This window comes from Crocodylus siamensis, chromosome 9, assembly GCF_052110815.1.
Source record: "Crocodylus siamensis isolate JL-2025a chromosome 9, ASM5211081v1, whole genome shotgun sequence".
NCBI classification, from domain to species: Eukaryota; Metazoa; Chordata; order Crocodylia; family Crocodylidae; genus Crocodylus; species Crocodylus siamensis.
This window is the reverse complement of record NC_143403.1, coordinates 17,691,785-17,708,514: the sequence shown is the minus strand read 5'-3', so window position 1 is coordinate 17,708,514 and position 16,730 is coordinate 17,691,785. Positions and strand designations below refer to the sequence as shown.

Below are 16,730 nucleotides of genomic sequence, written 5' to 3'. Positions count from 1 at the left end.
CAGCTTCTGTGCTGAACCAATATTACATTAGACTGATGGGACTAATTTAAAACTCATGATTTATTTTATCCCAAGTTCCATTTACCGCTATGTTGTAGGTCCTTTCCCTCAAAATTTTTTCTGAAACTTGTCCAATATTGAGGTCAGTTGCCTGATTCAAATTTCCCCTTTCTTAAATGTTAGGGGAGGAAGGAGCAAGGAGGAGGGTAGGGGAGGAAGAGGGGGGACTGGTGCCTAGTATGGTGGGAAAGCGGTTGGGGAGCCATAATGGGTCCAGCCCTTGTGATATCACAGTGCTGACCCCTTCCCCCAGTCTACCCAGAGGTGCATCTGTACCCACTGCTGGCAACAAGCTGGGTTGGGGCTGTCTAGACCCCAGTGCAGCCACTTGCAGCCTTGGCCCCCAGGTCGCCACATGATGGCAGCAGCAAGCAAGGGGGTTCACCAGCTTGTTGTTCCTAGCACACAATCCCTGCCACAGGCCTTTAAAGCCATAGGCAGCAGCAGCAGGCTTGAGGCTTTCCCAGCCCACTGCTGCTGCCCAGAGAACGAGTCAGTGTAAGGGGGGGGGGCCAAGCCCCAGTAGATGCATGTTATCAGTTAATTATTTAACTGATAACATTAAGGGAGCTTAAATGGGTACTTAATTAGTATTTATATCCTTAAACCATACCAGATTTGGTGATTCAGGTTGTCTTTGATTTTTCCTTCTGTAATCTTAGTGCAACAAGCTCTGTAAGCACAGAGTGCTTTACATTAGGCTGGCCCAAGTAGCTTATTCATTTTTGGAATATTATCTGTAAATCACGTCTGTTTAACTTCTAAGCAGTCAGAGGCTGACTGCCTGTGGGCCACGCAAGCTGGTGGCTCAGCTTCCTGTGTGGGCAGGGGCAGGAAGCAGAAGCCAAAGGAGGCCTGCATTGATGGGCAGATTCACGTATACCCAGCGGCAACTGGGTCCAAAGTACTTGCATATCATGGTGTGAGCAGCTCTATTTCAGCTTACCATTCCTAAAGTTTGCTAACTCTTGGTATAGAACAAGTGTTGTCTTTTATCAATATCTTAGTTTTGGCACTTGACAATACAGTTTTTAAATTCCACATAAAACATACCTGGTAATATTAAATCAGAAGGTATGGTTTATTTTGTTGGCAGAGCTGTAAAATATCTGAGATTCTCTCAAGCATTGGTGCTCAACTTTTTAGCCCCAAAGGCCAGATGAGTGACACAGGGCTGGCTTTCACACTAGATTGGGCCCTGTGTACTGGGGTTGGGCCTTGGCTGGCCCTTTAATGCTAGGAATGGGGGACTTCCCTGCCAAGGTTGGGCTCTGCACCAGCTCCACCCCCTGGGATTGGACCTTGGTTCCCTATACCCTGTATCTGTTTGGCCTTTTACGCTGCAATCGGGTCCTGTACCCCAGGGTTGGGCCTTATACTGGCCCTGCCTGACTGCACACCAGGATCAGGCCCCCTACACCAGGATTATGCCACCCTGCACACCTGATGTTGTACAGAGGGCTACCTGTCTGGCTCACAAGACCCCACAGGTACAGAAATTTGGCATCAGGGGAGCAGCAACTGTTTCCCCCATCACCAAATTTTCAGACCTGTGAGCAGCTCTGAAGGGTGGATCTGGCCTGAAATGTGGGGGTTGAGTACCCCGACCTAGAGTGATATCATGAACAATGAAGTTACGATGCTTCTACTTCCTTCCTTATAAGCAGGGATCCGGGTTTTCCATTTCCCATCGTGGGGGTGGGAAATGTGCAGATTTTCCCTTTTAATTGAGGAAAAACACAGATGTTTCATTTTAACAGAGAAATGTATTGATTTTCCACTTTTGCAAATTGCTCTCTGAAGGCTGGCAGAGTTCCAGCCTGTGAGAGTCTGAGTGGAGCGGGAGAAGGGTAGTCAGGCAGGGTGTGCCATGTGCATGTGTGAGTGCACACATGCACATTGCCACCAGGAAGCCTGGAGAACAGTTCCTTGTAGATAAGTGTGGCAGAGGGGAGTGGGGATTGAGGCCTCTATAGAGAGGGAGGGAGAGGAAGTGAGTTGGGAAGGGTGGTGGCTGAGGCTGCTGTTCAGCTTGGACAGTGTTTGTGGCTCTGGGACAGCAGGGTCCCAAGGGGGAATCGGGCAGAACCACAAGTGGCTCAGGGGGTGGGGGCTGACTCCTTGCTGCTGTGCACACTCCTGGGGGGAAGGGGGAGCATGTGTGTCTGCCCAGATCTGTGTGCAGAGTTGGGGCAGGCTCCCTGTCCTGCAGCCCTCCCCCTGGGGTCTCTGCAGTCTAGCAGGTGGGACCTGGTGCAGCAGAGCAGAGTAGGGCCGGGAGGGGAAGCTTCTTGCCACTGCAAATCCCATGCCGCCCTGGTGAAGTGCCCCTTGCCTTCCCAGCAGCAGCGGAGCTGGCAGTAGCATGGAGTTGTGTCCCTTACCGCTGGACAGGCTGGAGGTGCCGCACCACAGTGGCACTGAGCTTCCCTACCTTGCTCTGCTTTGCTGGGTGCTGCCAGTTGAGTCACAGAGGCTGAGCCTGCAGTGGGCAGCTCGCCTCCACTCCCTGCCATGGGCTCTGCTCTGGCCATGCTGCCCGTGGAGGAGGGGGAGCCAGGCTCTGCACTCTGGGGTCTTTAAGCAGAGAAAACCAGGATCTCTGCTTGTAAGTATACTTGTATGTTTTTCATAATTTTAGATAACTGTTAATGTATGAAATTGAGGCTTGAAAAATCACACTTATGCTAAACTGAGGTTAATAATGATATTACTTATCTTTCTAGACCTGCTAAGATTTGGGATGGTGCTGCTATTCAGTACTTCCAAAAGCTGCTCAGAGGTAAAGAAAAATATACTGCCAAAATTGCCAGCAGCACTTCTCTTTCAGAAGAACAAGTTGCAAGGATAATAGCACTTTTAATTCTGTATTTTAGATTGTGGCCCAGAATGTTATAGAAATGCATTGCAACTTAAGTTGTTTCTGGTTTTGTTTGCTATAAACAGTTGTACAGCTTGATTCAGTCCTGATTTCCTTTATGAACGGACCAAAATCCAGGGCTGTATGTCCTTCCAAGCCTCCCTAGTTATTTGTGTAGTTGACTAATTATTGTTTCGAGCTAGGGGGTATCTTGGACATGTTCCTAAAGGCAGACCACCTATCTAATGTTCTTGGCCAACAGGACATTCCAATCCAGATGCCTTAGATTAGTGATTGGCAAATTTAGGAGCCTTTTAATCAAGCCTGTAGATGTGGGGTTTCAGGAGCTGGGGTCTCTGGCAGGAGTTGCTTTCCTATGCTGCTCCGAGGAGAAGCATCGACTGCAGGTGTGCTCCTCTTGCCACCCTGGAGTGGAGCACTGGCTGCAGCTGGGTTGTACCTTCTACCTATCTGTCCACCTCTGATTGAAACTTCATCACACTGTCCCACTGTGGCTGTAGGCCCTTGACCCAGCTGTATTTATTGCCTCCCTAAGCTCCCATTTGCTTAGACAGGTACAGCTGAGTAGATTTTAGAGAGTGGGAGTTTTAAGTCATTTGGGAAAACCATGGCAGGAAGATGGAGAGCACAAGCTTAGCAAAGAACATTTTTAACCACAAATGCTTTACTATTTAAATTACACTGGAGTTAAAAGTATTTGGGAAATAACAAACAATTCTGAATATAGGGCTCTCCTCCCTTTGGATCCAGAGGTCAGAATTCTTTCCTACTTCCTTCCCCATTCCTACTTCCTTCCCCACGTGCTTCCAGCTAGCTGTGAGAGTGTACTTTTTCCCAGCCAGCCTTTTGGTGTAGAGTTTATTTTACTTGTAGTCAGTAAGTACTTGAGAGAAAATGGGAATTGGTGTCCGTTGTATATCTTCTGGTAAGATGCAGTCTTTAGCATGGTTGCACCAGCTGACCTTACCAGGATTAGAATAGTTTTCCACCATGATACTATAATCTTTACGTTGAGATTATAACACAAAGTGAATGTCTCAGTGAAGGTTACAATAACAATATAGAATTCAGTTTGGCAAACACGCCCACTATGTTAAAGGAAGTAATAATACAAAAGAGTGTTCATAAAAATGCTTCAAAACTTACCAGCTGAGATTTTCATATCTAGTAACATGAATTGTAAATTAGCTAGATTTACTGCATTAGAAAGAGTTAAGAACATTGGCAAGCTATTTGGACTGAAATCAACCTTCCATGAAGGTAAACTAGATTGTGCAACAGTATCTTTGTTGGAAAGTATATATTTCTAATATAGAGGCATTGGCACTGAATCTGGTACATTTATGTTGAAATTTACCCTCAAAGAGGAGATAACATGTTTCTGTTGCCTACTTTTATAGTCCAGAATGTGATCTGTGGGTTAATATTCCTCTCCCTTTAGCTTCTGCCTCCTGCCTCTGCCCCTTGGGGAGGGAGCCTGAAGCTTAGGTGTACAGAAACACTCAGGGGCAACAGTTTAAGGGGAGGAGGAGTGCTTGGTGTGCAGCCCAATGGAGGGCATGTATTGTTCAGTGCAGGGATGCTGATGTTGGCATTGTGCAGCTTACAAGGCATGTAGTCCAGGGGCTTGCAGCCCCCAGCAACTAAGAAGTCTGATAGGTGTGGTTTAAGGTTTGTGTGTGGTGTGTGGTTCTGTACAGTGGAGCATGCTATCTTTAAATACAAAAGCTATGCTAGTCTGACTGGTTTTAATCCTCTTGATCTAATTTAGTGAAAGCAATGGCACTTTTCAGTGAACAAGATCTGTTTAGGAATTGAAATGCTTTTCTTCCTTTAATGTTCTTCCATTCTATTATATCTAGAAACCACACAGATTGAGGCCAAGTTATGTGCTATAGAAGATGAACGCTTTGATGTTTATCTTTATGTAACAGCACAGGATGAAAAGGTAAGGTATCTTTTACATTTCTGGTTGTAATAGCATGCAGTTTGTAAGCTGTAAATTTTGTTAGTAGTTTAATAAGGATCAAATGCATTTAATCTTAGATGAGCCTCCAGCAGGAGTAGGCAAAATACAGCCTGTGGGCTGTGGATAGGGCCTGCAGAAAGGCTTTGACTGGCCTTTGGTCCCACCTGGCTCAGGTGCCATCCAGCTCATGGTGTGCATCCTGTTACCCTTGGGCACACAGCGTGGCTGAGGTGACTCCTTCCAGTTGCTGCTGGCTGCAGCCCTAGCCCCATGGAGACTGGTGGGGACCCGCACACGCAGCTCCAACCCCAGCTCACCCTGCACCCACTCTGGACCTGCCCTGGCCTGAGTGAACTTGCTCTGAACCAGTCGGGGCCCATCCCGCTTCAGACCAGCCCACCCATGATGAGCGGTGGTGGCTGTGGCCAAGAAGAGTCTGCTGCTGGGTTGGGGTGGGGGGAAGCACCCCCCCCCCTTGCTGCTGCTGGGCCTGTCAGGCTGCCCCTGCAGCTCCCCTTTGCTGCTGTCACTGTTGTATCTGGCCCACCAAGTTTGGCAGCAGTAGCAGTGGAGAAGAGCCACAAGACAGCCCGGGCATGGCCTCTGGGCAATTGAAGCAAGATGGACCTGTCATTGGTGAGGGGGGGCTGGCTGCTTTTCTCCTGTGCCCAGCAGCAGCTTCTGCCTGGCCACTACTGTTCATTGTGGGCAGGCTGGTCTGGAGCAGGCACAGGGTAGGCCAGGGTCAGGAAGAGAGCTGTGTGCTTAGGTCCTGGCTAGTCTGGAGCTGGTCCACTGGCTGGAACGAGTCTGGAGTGGGCATGGAACAGGCAGGGGCTGTATGCTCAGCTGCTTCTGGGCTCTGGTGGCAGGGAGGAGCTGCAGGACTCTCAGGCTCTGGGTTTGATGAGCTGTTGTGGGGAGGAGGAGGGAGGTTATGCTGACTGGCCTACAACAGCTCCCCAAAACTGCCAAAGAATTGCCCACCCTTGGCCTACTGTAATAACGTTGGTTAATTATAATAACAGTTAAGGATTTAGTGGGGTTTTTATTTTTAGCTCTTTTTGTTTATAGCTCTCTAAAATGGTCCTGAGAAAACAGTTTTTCATGCTTCTTCCAGTGCCAATCTCTTAAGTTATAGACAGTGACCAAAATCCCAGGTGCGTGTTCACTGTGCTATGCTCATTTAATCATTACTTATTCCCAGAACCCCATTAATCTTTATAAAGTATAATCTTGAAAGTACAGATTGGGCACATCCAGACGAGCATGCATGTTCCTCTTACGTCATCTCAAAGCAGTTTGAAACACCACAAGAGGCATGCTGGGAACAAAAAACACATTTCCCATGCTGCGTATTTGCAGCACCAACTAAGTATGATACCTGGAAATCCAGCTATCAAAAAACCCCCACAGAAAAAAGCAGTGCACAGTTCAGGACTCTGCCCTGAGGCAAACTGGCAAAACCTCCAGGGGTGCTGTGGTATCTGGCCAGAGTGTCTCTGGTGCTTCTGTTGCCTCGGCACACACCCTTAGCTTGTGGGGTAAGGCTGTGGTGGGACCTGGCCTGGGTGCTTTCCCAGGTAAGTAGGGACTGGGGATGGGCTGTGTGGTTTCTGGGGGTGTGAGGAGTGGCATGGGGGGGCCTCACATGCCTGCCGCTTCCTCCTCTCTCTTCCCCATGGCGCCAGCTGGGCTGTGCCTGTGGCAGCGCTGCTGGACCCATGGTTTGTGTGGAGAGAGTGGGCTCAGTGGGACCTGACCCAGCCTGGCATGGCTTGCTAGTGCACCTTTGGACAAGACCAAGACACGCGCCTCCTGTCCAAAGGTGCACTCAGCTGGGCCGGCTGAGTTGGGTCGCATCAGGCCGGGCCCATTCTTCACGCGAGTCGGATGCTGATATGCAGCCACATGGCCGCACCTACAGCGGTTCATGGCACCTTGCTGCCTGACCCTTGGGGAGAATGGGCCTGGCCTGATGTGACCCAGTCCGCCCGCCCAGCTACTATGTGCTTTTAGATGGGAGCTGTGCGTCCTGGAGCTAAATATCTTGAGCTAAAATATGACTGTGACCATCTGATCCTCCTCCCACTTGTTTTAAAAACTGAATCTTTTATGGGATGCCTTGTGCTACCTTTGGCTTTGTTTTTAAACAAAAAACAAAAGTATTCTTACAACTCTGGACTGTTCAGGACAATAGAAATCCAGAGCTTTGCTCATGATAATCACTATTGTGTTGTTGAGTGGTACTCAGTATTCTACCATTTTAGTAAAATTACAAACAAAAACACCATAAAATGCTATACATCTTCTCAGGAAAAGCTTTCTTATTTGAGGAATTTTAAAGACCATTGACTTGACTGAAACTCTTCATAACTTTAGGCCGGTACATTGTTCTACAAGAGGAACTTGTTTTTTGATATGAATGATGAGTGCATAATTTATCTGTCCTACTTTTTAGCTCTTTGAATATATTCATAGTAAGAGCTCCGTTTATTTGCAGGGTTTGGTTTGGTTTGGTTCTTTAAGCACATGCAAACTAAGTAGGTTGTGAACCATGCAGATACAAATGATCTGGCTTCTACTGGCACTAGATTACATTGAGTGAAATATATTTTTAGTATGCTGCAACTTCATAGCCAAATGAATGAGTTGGATTCTATTTGTTTTTGTGCATCTTCAGAATAACATTTTTCCAAGTTTACTCCTTTATGCCTTTTTAAAATACCCACAGCTGATGGAAGCTGTGACCGCGTAACCCATAACTTTATTTGGAGGTAGTGGGCTTATACAGATGTACCTGAGTGCATAGTTTGGTTTGCTGTCACTGATAGGTGATGACAAGAAGTGAAGAAGTCAGCCTGATGTTCTGATCAGTTTTAAATTTGTAAGACTTTGGACAAAGATAAATGGATATCTTTTTTAAAATTTATTACCACTTTGTGCTTCATCATATATAGGAAAATTTTTGTCTTTTAGGTATGTGTTAATGATGAACTTGTTGCAAAGAACTTTGCTTGTTATATGTCTACTGAAGAGAACACAAATAATCCTACAAATAAACCAAGCAAGCAGTCCCCATTAAGTCTTGTGGATTTTCCAGAAAAAGTGATCAGTCCTGTACTTGCTCTTTGGCCAGTGTTCTTACAGGGAAAGGCACCCCAAAACCTAAAAACAGGTGAGCATAACGTTTATATGCTGATTTCTGAAGTGTGACCTGGTATGGCATGGCATGGCATGGCCTCTAGACTTCAAAAAAACCCAAAAACAACAACCCCCCCTTCCCCCCACACACACACACACTATTTTGATTGGTACTCATATGACAATTTGAGTTCAAGTTGCACGTGTGCATTTAAAATTCCACTTTGGTGAATGAAGGGGATGGATATACATAAGAATGGAGACTTGGGTGGTGGTATGTCTTAAGGTATATGAATTACCCCTGAACATGCACAAAAGTCATAAAGTAGGAGTGGCCCAACCATTGCTCACACTTCTTGTTTGTAGTCCCTATAAGATGGAGCTACTAGTTCCAGTGCCTTGATATACGTACTTACTTCAGTTCAGTACATACAGCTTAGAATTAGTCATTTTCAGGGTTTTTTTCCCCCATGTTAACACACTTTAATAGATTTTTAGTCCTTTTCTCTTCAGTTCTGTCGTACTGGTAGTTGGGAAATGTCCCATTCTACATCTCCAGTTGTTGTGAGGGCATAGGACTTAGAAATGATGGGCATACTAGCTGCTCTTTTAGTTTGGGAAAATCCAGTGCACCTAATAAGTATACTACCTGCAAATCCCATTCCAAAAGGACTTCAAAGAGAAGTTACTTTGAAGATGTCTTTTTTCATTGTTCCATAAATCTGTTTTCAGATTCTTGGGCAACTTCTACCTAACTCCGGGAGAGCTTAGTCTTCTAAGTTTCTTTTGGTAGTGACTGCTTTTCTGTGGGCTAAGGGCAGAGCTGTCTCTTGGGGCAGGGTGGGGAAGCCGAATCGGGGCGAGTGCCCCAGGGGGGCCCATGGACAGTGTCAGGGGTGCCACCACTTTGCGCTCCGGCTGTTTTCCACTCCTTGCTCTGTGTGCTCTGGCCGCTTGCTACCACCTCCCCACGCAGGCTGATGTGCCCCAGGCCCTGCACACCACTAGGTTCAGCCCTGCCTAAGAGGAAGCTGAACTTCATACACGGTTTCTATTTGTTGGCATCGCCTCTGTGGATTATGGGTCTCTTAAATCTCATTCAACCCTTTTTTATTTTGAAACTTGAGCTCCCCTTATTCCCCCTATCTGTTTTCTGATGTATCCATTGTGCTTATTAGTACTGAATATGACTTGCACTTTCACTTTCTCAGTAGCGTCCCCTGTTTCTGCTTCTTGGGGATCAGCTGCTCTTCTAGAGGAATTGCATTCATTAACTTGTTGTTGTAGATCCTCTCCTTCCTGCCTGTCCTTTCTTTCCCTAACTGTTCTACTGCTTTCTTTGAAAAGACTTGTTTTTGCTGCAGTAATCGTGTTTTGGGAAGATTTCACGTACTTTAGTATATTACACTGGCACCGTCTGCCTACACCTTAAGGCAGTGGTTTTCAAACTGTTCTGAAAGCCCTGTGTTTCTGCAGTAGGTCATTAGGAGTTCTGCAGAGAAACTGAGGATCAGCTCACATGGTTTGTGGAACCAGAGGCAGGGGTTCTGTGGCAGAAAAAGTGATATGAAAGTGTTCTGTGACTTCTTAGCAAATTTGAAAATCACTGCCTTTGGGCATGGCTGTTGCTGTTCTCAGCCTTAATTCAGCTATTAACAGTTCATTCCATGACTTGCCTCCCTTCTGTAATTTGAGATTCATGGATAAAATAGTCTCTGCCCAAGGTTCTGTTTGTGGGATTTCAGGTATTTCAGTGTCAGACCTCACCAGGAATTAAGAAATGTCAAGGATATTATGAGGACCAACATATACGCTCATCATTTTCCTAATCCCTTGAGTCTGTAATTTCAATCTTTCTAGGGCTGGTCAGGAAAATGGTATACACCATAGAGATTCCCTTTGAAGCTACTTAAAAGATACAGATATTGACATGATTTGTTACTTTTTGTAGAAACATCTAGTCACATTTATTGCGGGTTATTCTGTTAATTGCAGCTTGTTATGGACTTGTCAGACTGCTGCATCAACCTTTGTCGCATGTAAAAATGCAGACTGTGCAACCAGATTTCCTGTACCAAATTCCCTTAAGTGTAATATGGTGTAGGTGTTTTTGTGGCTGGTGACTATGGTACATGAAAAAGCAAAATTGCCATGTATTGTCTGTGTGGGAAAAGCTTAAATTGACCTGCTGAGGTGTATCGGTTTCCTTTTTAGTTTTGTATAGTCAGCTATTGCACATTTCCACATTGAATTAAATATTTAGCCCGAATCTTATAGCTAAATAAGGAAATGTCTCAAGCTTCCAGAGACTAGTTTAGAGCACTTTTTTTTTTTTTGCACATCATCTGACAAAGGGAGGGCTCGTGTTTTTCCATGGGTGTCATGACTTTACCTTTTCTATATTGAAATAAGAGCCCGTGCTGGGATTTTTACATTTGATGAAACAAATGAGTGACAGCTGGAACAGCTCTGTCATTTTTTAAGTCTTGCCTTGGGGACATAAGAATATGGCAACAGATATGTTTGGCTAAAAGCTTACAGGCTCATGTATACACCTGCAGTAGGCTCTATGTGAACAAAATTAAGTACTGTGTTGTTCTTTGTTGGGTCATTAAAGCAAGACTATCTACCTATGTTTTTAAAAGTGCGTGTCATGTCCCATACACACTAGACAGGCTTAGGACTATGCACACATGAAAAAACTCAGACAAATGTTTTAGTGTAAACAGTGTAATTAGAACACATTTTGTTCTTTCAGTTCCTAGATAGCTTAAGTGGCACTCCACTATAGATTATGATGTGTTTTTTACATGCATTCTGGTAACTTTATAAAATACAAAAAGTTTTTTTTTAGGAGTTTGTTACCAGTGATTTCTCCTGTAAAGTGTAATTATTTGCTTCTTTTAGGGCACACTGCTTCAAATCCTCTTCTGGAAAAGAATTGTAAAAATCTTTCAACTACATCTTTTAATGGACATACGGAGTCTGTAAGTATTCTACTCCATTTACTTGAAATTTTAAAATTTGCATTAAGTGTTTCATAGATAAGGCCAGAAGGGACCATTGTGATTAATTACTTTGATCTCCTGTATTTCACGTGCCATAGGACTTCATTGGATTCATTATTTAACTGGATAATGTTTTAAGGAAAAAAATCTAGTCTTGATTTAAAAATTATGAAGGCTAGATGCTTCTCCAAAACCTGTGTTGTTATTTCAGTAGTTAATTACTGTTACTGTTTAAGAAAAAAAAACCTGCAGCTTATTTCTAGTTCGATTCCCTAGCTGCTGCTTCCAGCCCCTGAATCTTGCTGTTCCATTGCCTGTTAGATTGAAGAGCTTTTTAAGTGTCTATTTTCCATGTTGGGTCTTACAGAGTGTGATCAAGGCACTGTTAACCTTCTCTGTGATGATTGAAGTACAGCAGACTGAGCTCTAGAGGCCTTTGACAGTGTTGCATGTTTTCCAATCCTGTAATGATTTTTGATGCTCTCAGTTGACCTGTGTCTGTCATTAGGTGTGATTAGTGGTGGTGGTGGTGTTCTTGTTGGGTGTTACTGGTGTATTGTCAGTATTGAAGTTTCAGGAACTGCAGTGTCCCAGCCAGGAGAATCCAACACCAATCTTGTCTTAATGAATGGTAGCAGGTTCAGTTAGGTGGTAGAGAATCAGCCAGGTTTATTGCCTGCGAGCCCAGCCCTAACACATTTTGGCCTAACAAGTACATCACAGCAGGAGTTAAGGCATTTGTATCTGTGACAAGGTAGTCAGCATAACACCACACAGGGTCCCCTAGGCCACTACAAAGTTCTTCTGATTTTCAGTTCTCCTCTTATACAAAACTACGTATTGCATTCCATCTGTATCTTGAATAGCTCAAACTGTCCTGTACCCTGTAGGCTTGGCTTGTTTTACATCCTGACCTGAGTGTTCCTGTTCCAGCCTTATGGACTATTCTAAACCTTGTATCGCCCATCTCCCCCTCCTGTCTTTTGGTAGGAAAGCACATCAGGCCTGTATGCCAAGTTTGTTTGTTTTTTGTGAGGAGTTCATGCATTGGTCAGGTTTGCTGGTCAGGCCAATTTTGGCCAGTGCTTTAGCAAAGTGTGTGTATCAGTGCAACTGGACATTGGTTTCCAGAAATGGCTGTGGTGCTACCAGATGCAGAGATAATACTGTTTTATGGGGACAAGGGAACACTGGTATACAAAAATGTCAAAGATGGTAGGTAGTAGTGAAATCCAAAGTGGAATAATGAATCTGTCTGTCTTGGAGATTCCCTAGCTCCAAAGATCCCATTAGCCTTTTTTTCCACAATCTAGTGGTGCCTGTACACTAGTGTGGAGGCTGCTCTGATACACTGTAATTACAGTGCATTGGAACAAACTTGATTAATCGAGTCTGCTGGAGCATGGTAATTGCAGCACTCCCACGGTTTCCCATGTCTCGTGTGTAAGTGTCCCTGCTCTTCAAAATGGCAGGGTACTTCAGTTTGTTGAGCAAGCATTTTGAGCACCCTGCTGTCATTTTAAAGTGCAGGGATGCTGATACACAAGACAATGTGGTGCTTTAATTGGAGCAACTCTTGGAGCTGCTGTAATTGAAGTGCTGCCCCCCACTTAGAACACATGTAAAACTACCTTAGAAGGTTATGACCAGTTGGTATCCTTCACAGCTCCCAATATCTCTTTTGAGTCGGTGCATCCCAGGATAAATACATTTCCTACTCCTATGCCTGCATTCTTTAGCTGTAGGCATATGACTCTTGGATTTGGATATATTAAGACATGTTTGCTTGCACAAAGCTTGCCAAACAATTTAGATAGCTCTGTCTCTGTGACTTGGCCAGTTCATTAATTTTTCGTTCCTCTAGTATTAGTTTCATTTGCAGTCTGTGAATTTTCTTTAAGGTCACTGTTATACAATTCTTAAACTGTAGTGTAGAGCTAAATAATTTTGGCTTTTTTCCCCCCACTACAACTGTACTAGCTTTATAATGACTTTGTGCTTACTGCTGCATTTTTTAGATCTGTCATTTAGCCAGCTTTTAGTCCTTCAGTGTGTTTCATGTTCTTAATCAAAGTATTAAATGCTTCCTAGTCAGAAGCCTTACATAAACCTGTTGCATCAAAACTAATACTCTTATCAATAGAGGAAGACCTTGACAGGCTCTGTTCTCCGTATCCCCTTTAGTTGACATTGTTTACTATTTTTCCAGTCTCTAAGTCTCATGAATCCTGTTGTTATTTTGCCCACAATTCTTGTCAGGCCAAAAGCCTGTCAAAACCTAGTTTGTTCGTCTATTTGTTTTGTTTATCCTTTTAGTTGGAAAATGCGTTTGTCTAAAATCCTGCTTTAGAAGTCATTCAGAAATTGTTTTTAACTGGTTTTGTTTTCTTTCTTCTTAGACTGTTGGTGTGTTTCTGGGCTTTCCTTTTAAAGAACATATAACTATTTCTGGTCAGACAGACAGGTATGACTAAATATATTTTAAATTTTTTTGTGTCTTTTATAATGTACCTGCTTAAGTGTTAATTTTCAGCTAAAGTTCCTATGCCATTAAAATGAGATCTAGCATTTGTGGGAAGAAGTGCTATCTTACTTTGACTGGTTCAGATGTAAAGTAAAACTAATGCTTCTCTTTAAATGAAAAAAGTGAACTGTCTATTATTAAGGTCCAAATGAAGATGTTAAATTTGCATTCTGATATGTACGTATAGAGAAGTTAGGTGCGTGTTCAGTACCCTTTCTGATTGGGACCCAAGTCTGGTTTATAATGTTTATGGATATATGGAAATACAAGTAATTTTGCTTTGTTAAATGGCTAGATGCAGCTTAGCTGGACAGATAGCCAAATGTAATACTTGCATTACCCTTGATTTTTATTTCTAGTCTTCTGTAGTGAGATTTGTGCCCATGTTAAAGTTTATTCATGAGATGACTTCTTTATTTTAGTGACTTACTTGAAATCGTACGTAAGAAACAACTGAAAGAGATGGAACATGATGAAAAGAGTGGCTGTGTAAAGTACGCGTATATTCCTCTTTGTTGTTTTTCCTCCTTTTGTACTTGTATTTTTAATGCCTAGTGTGTGATAAATTCCAGGCAAGCGGAAGCGCCTGACAGCAAACTGATAACTACAAAGCAATATGTTTTCTGTTTTGAAACCTTGTAAGCCCTTTCACTTCAACCAATTTGATTCAGTTTTCCTTAACTGAAGAAATAACAGGCCATCATATAAAGGCTAGTTCCCTTAGTTTTCATTTACATCCGTGGCCAGTGTCAAACATTGTTTTAATATTGGTGATTTTTCTTAATAAAACTTCTGCAGATATGGGCAGGGAATTTTCAGGTTTTTAGGGTTATAATAGATACGCTGAGAGACAATGTTTGCAGTATTCCTTTTGTGTTTAATTACTAATGGATTTAGATCTGTATACTTTGCAGGCTTCTGCAGTTTTTAAATCCTGATCCTTTGAAAACAGATCATTTTGAGAATGAGAAACAGGTATTTCAGAACTTGGCTTTCTTTAACACTATATATACTTATCTTTGTGTTTTTAATTTTCAATTGTTCATTAGCCTTAATAATCAAGAATAACGTTTTAAAGTACTAAAAACTCATCGTTTGATAGGATTATGTTTTGACAGGGTATATATTCTGCCCTTTTCGTTTAGAGTTCTAACTATTAGCAGTTGTTCTAATGTATTTTGTTGGCACTGGGGGGGTTTGGCATGTGGCCAGATGTTGGGGGTGTGGGGAGGAGGGAGAGGTGGTGCATGGCCAGATGTGGAATGGGGGCAGTATGGGGTGGTGGTAGCAGCCGCTGTGTGTTAGCTTCCCCTCCCACCCCCCCGTGTTCAGCCGGGCAGTGCTTGTGTGGCCTGCAGAGAGGTGCCACTGCCCTTGCCCCTGCCCAGCCATGCTTCTGGGAGGCGGAGGTGGGTGGTGGCATACTTCCCACCCATCTGCATATACTCTCTGGGACCTTCCTGCATACTCTCAGTTGACCAACCCTGCTTTAAGGTGCTGTTTGTTTTAATACTGCATTCAGGTGGGAATATATAGAAGCACTAAAGTTTGCTGATTTTTGTAACCTTTTGTACGATTACCGTATTTACTTGAATCTACACAAATGAGCCTTCACTCGATTAGCATGGGGGCAAGCCTCTGGTCTTAGATTTATGTACAAAGTGTGGGGTGGGGGGGAAGGAGGGGGCATGCGTCTGTTGCAGCTCCAGCCCTGGCCCTGAGTCCGGGTTGGCAGCCGGAGTCAGACAGATAACGGCTGCCTGCCCCACTCTTCCACTTGCCCTATGCAGCTTCTGCCTTCCTGCTCCCCCAGCCTCCCCCGACCTTTGACTGTTGGATGGGTGCAGCTTGGCTCCAGTTGAGGGTGCCTTCCCTCTTGGGCATGAAGTACATGGAAACTATCCTGCCCAGCCAGTCAGCAGTGCTGACGATGCTGCATAGCCTGGCAGGGAGCATGCTTCCACATACTATGCTCTGTGACCTGGGATGAAAAAAAACCCAGAGCAGTGTCTGACAGTAAGGAGGGCAGGGAAGGGGCAGAGACTAGGGAGTGGAGAGAAGGGGCAGAGGCTGTGGAGGGCTGTGGTTTGGGGGTACAGATAGCAAGAGGGACAAGAAGAGTGTAGCAGGAAGAAGCGGAAGGGGCAGAAGGCAAATAGGCTGCTACACTCCCCCCCCCCCCCCCCGGTAGCAGTGAGGTAGATGTCTTAGGACACCTCTTAATATTTAGATTTTATATCTGGTGGAACTTTATTTTAAAATAAGTTTCATATATAGGATCTACTTATTGGGGGGGTCATCTTAGATTCAGGTAAATATGGTAACTACTTTTCTTGAAATGCAAAATATATAAGATGTACATTATGTCTACTTTTGGGGTAGTATATTAAAGGAGAGATTTGTATTAAATATTTTCTTTTTAGTGCCTAAATATGTGTATTTTTAGGCGTTTCTAAAGGTCAGTGCAGAACAACATTTTGTTGTTTTTAACAAGAAAATAGAACCTTGTTCATCTCTTGAAACAGCACCACTTCTTGTTAATCTGAAAAAGGTAATATTCACATTTATTTTTACCCTGTACATATTAATGGATGGATGACCCTTATCCTCTTCTGTGGGGCAGTCTAGGCAGTTACTTGCAATCATGTAAATGAGAAACATAAAGAAAAATACCCAAGTATTTAACTGGCAGAACTTTCATATTTGCAAAAGCAGTATCCTTCCTGTGCGCATCTCCTTAATTTTTTTTTTTTTTTTTTTTTTTAAAGATCCTGTAATTAAGCATATTTTCTCAACAATTTTTTTCATACTTCCTATCAAGGGCCAATTTGGTTTGTGTGTGTGGCTTCTTTAATGGCTGAAAGACTTAAAATCCACTCAGCATCTTATTTCTTGTAATACTTAATACCTTTCTTCTTGGTCCTGCATTGAGTTTTATTTTGGTTTATTAGTCTAGAAGGATGTCATTAGCAACTGACTTCAGAATGATTCCCAATAAATGAGTTTTTAGATGAGCCCTGAGGAACCTTCTGCCATTTTATAAAGCGTGTTAACGCTTGAAAAAATATAAGCATATATAGGCTTTGTTTTGGAGAATAGGTTTAGAAAAATTATTTTAAAAGTTGGTGTAATTCCATCACATAC

General features: G+C 43.6%; 1 protein-coding gene across 1 annotated transcript in view; it reads left to right on the top strand.

Annotated features, from left to right (window-relative positions):
• The window catches only part of TDRD12 (tudor domain containing 12), a 79,070-nt gene that overhangs the window by 10,787 nt on the left and 51,553 nt on the right, over nucleotides 1-16,730 (top strand). Inside the window, exons 6-13 of the mRNA XM_090063090.1 lie at nucleotides 2,787-2,842; nucleotides 4,804-4,889; nucleotides 7,890-8,088; nucleotides 10,962-11,041; nucleotides 13,462-13,526; nucleotides 14,009-14,080; nucleotides 14,501-14,561; nucleotides 16,033-16,137. Coding sequence (XP_089919216.1) covers nucleotides 2,787-2,842; nucleotides 4,804-4,889; nucleotides 7,890-8,088; nucleotides 10,962-11,041; nucleotides 13,462-13,526; nucleotides 14,009-14,080; nucleotides 14,501-14,561; nucleotides 16,033-16,137 — 724 coding nt within the window. The remainder of the gene's footprint in view (nucleotides 1-2,786; nucleotides 2,843-4,803; nucleotides 4,890-7,889; nucleotides 8,089-10,961; nucleotides 11,042-13,461; nucleotides 13,527-14,008; nucleotides 14,081-14,500; nucleotides 14,562-16,032; nucleotides 16,138-16,730) is intronic.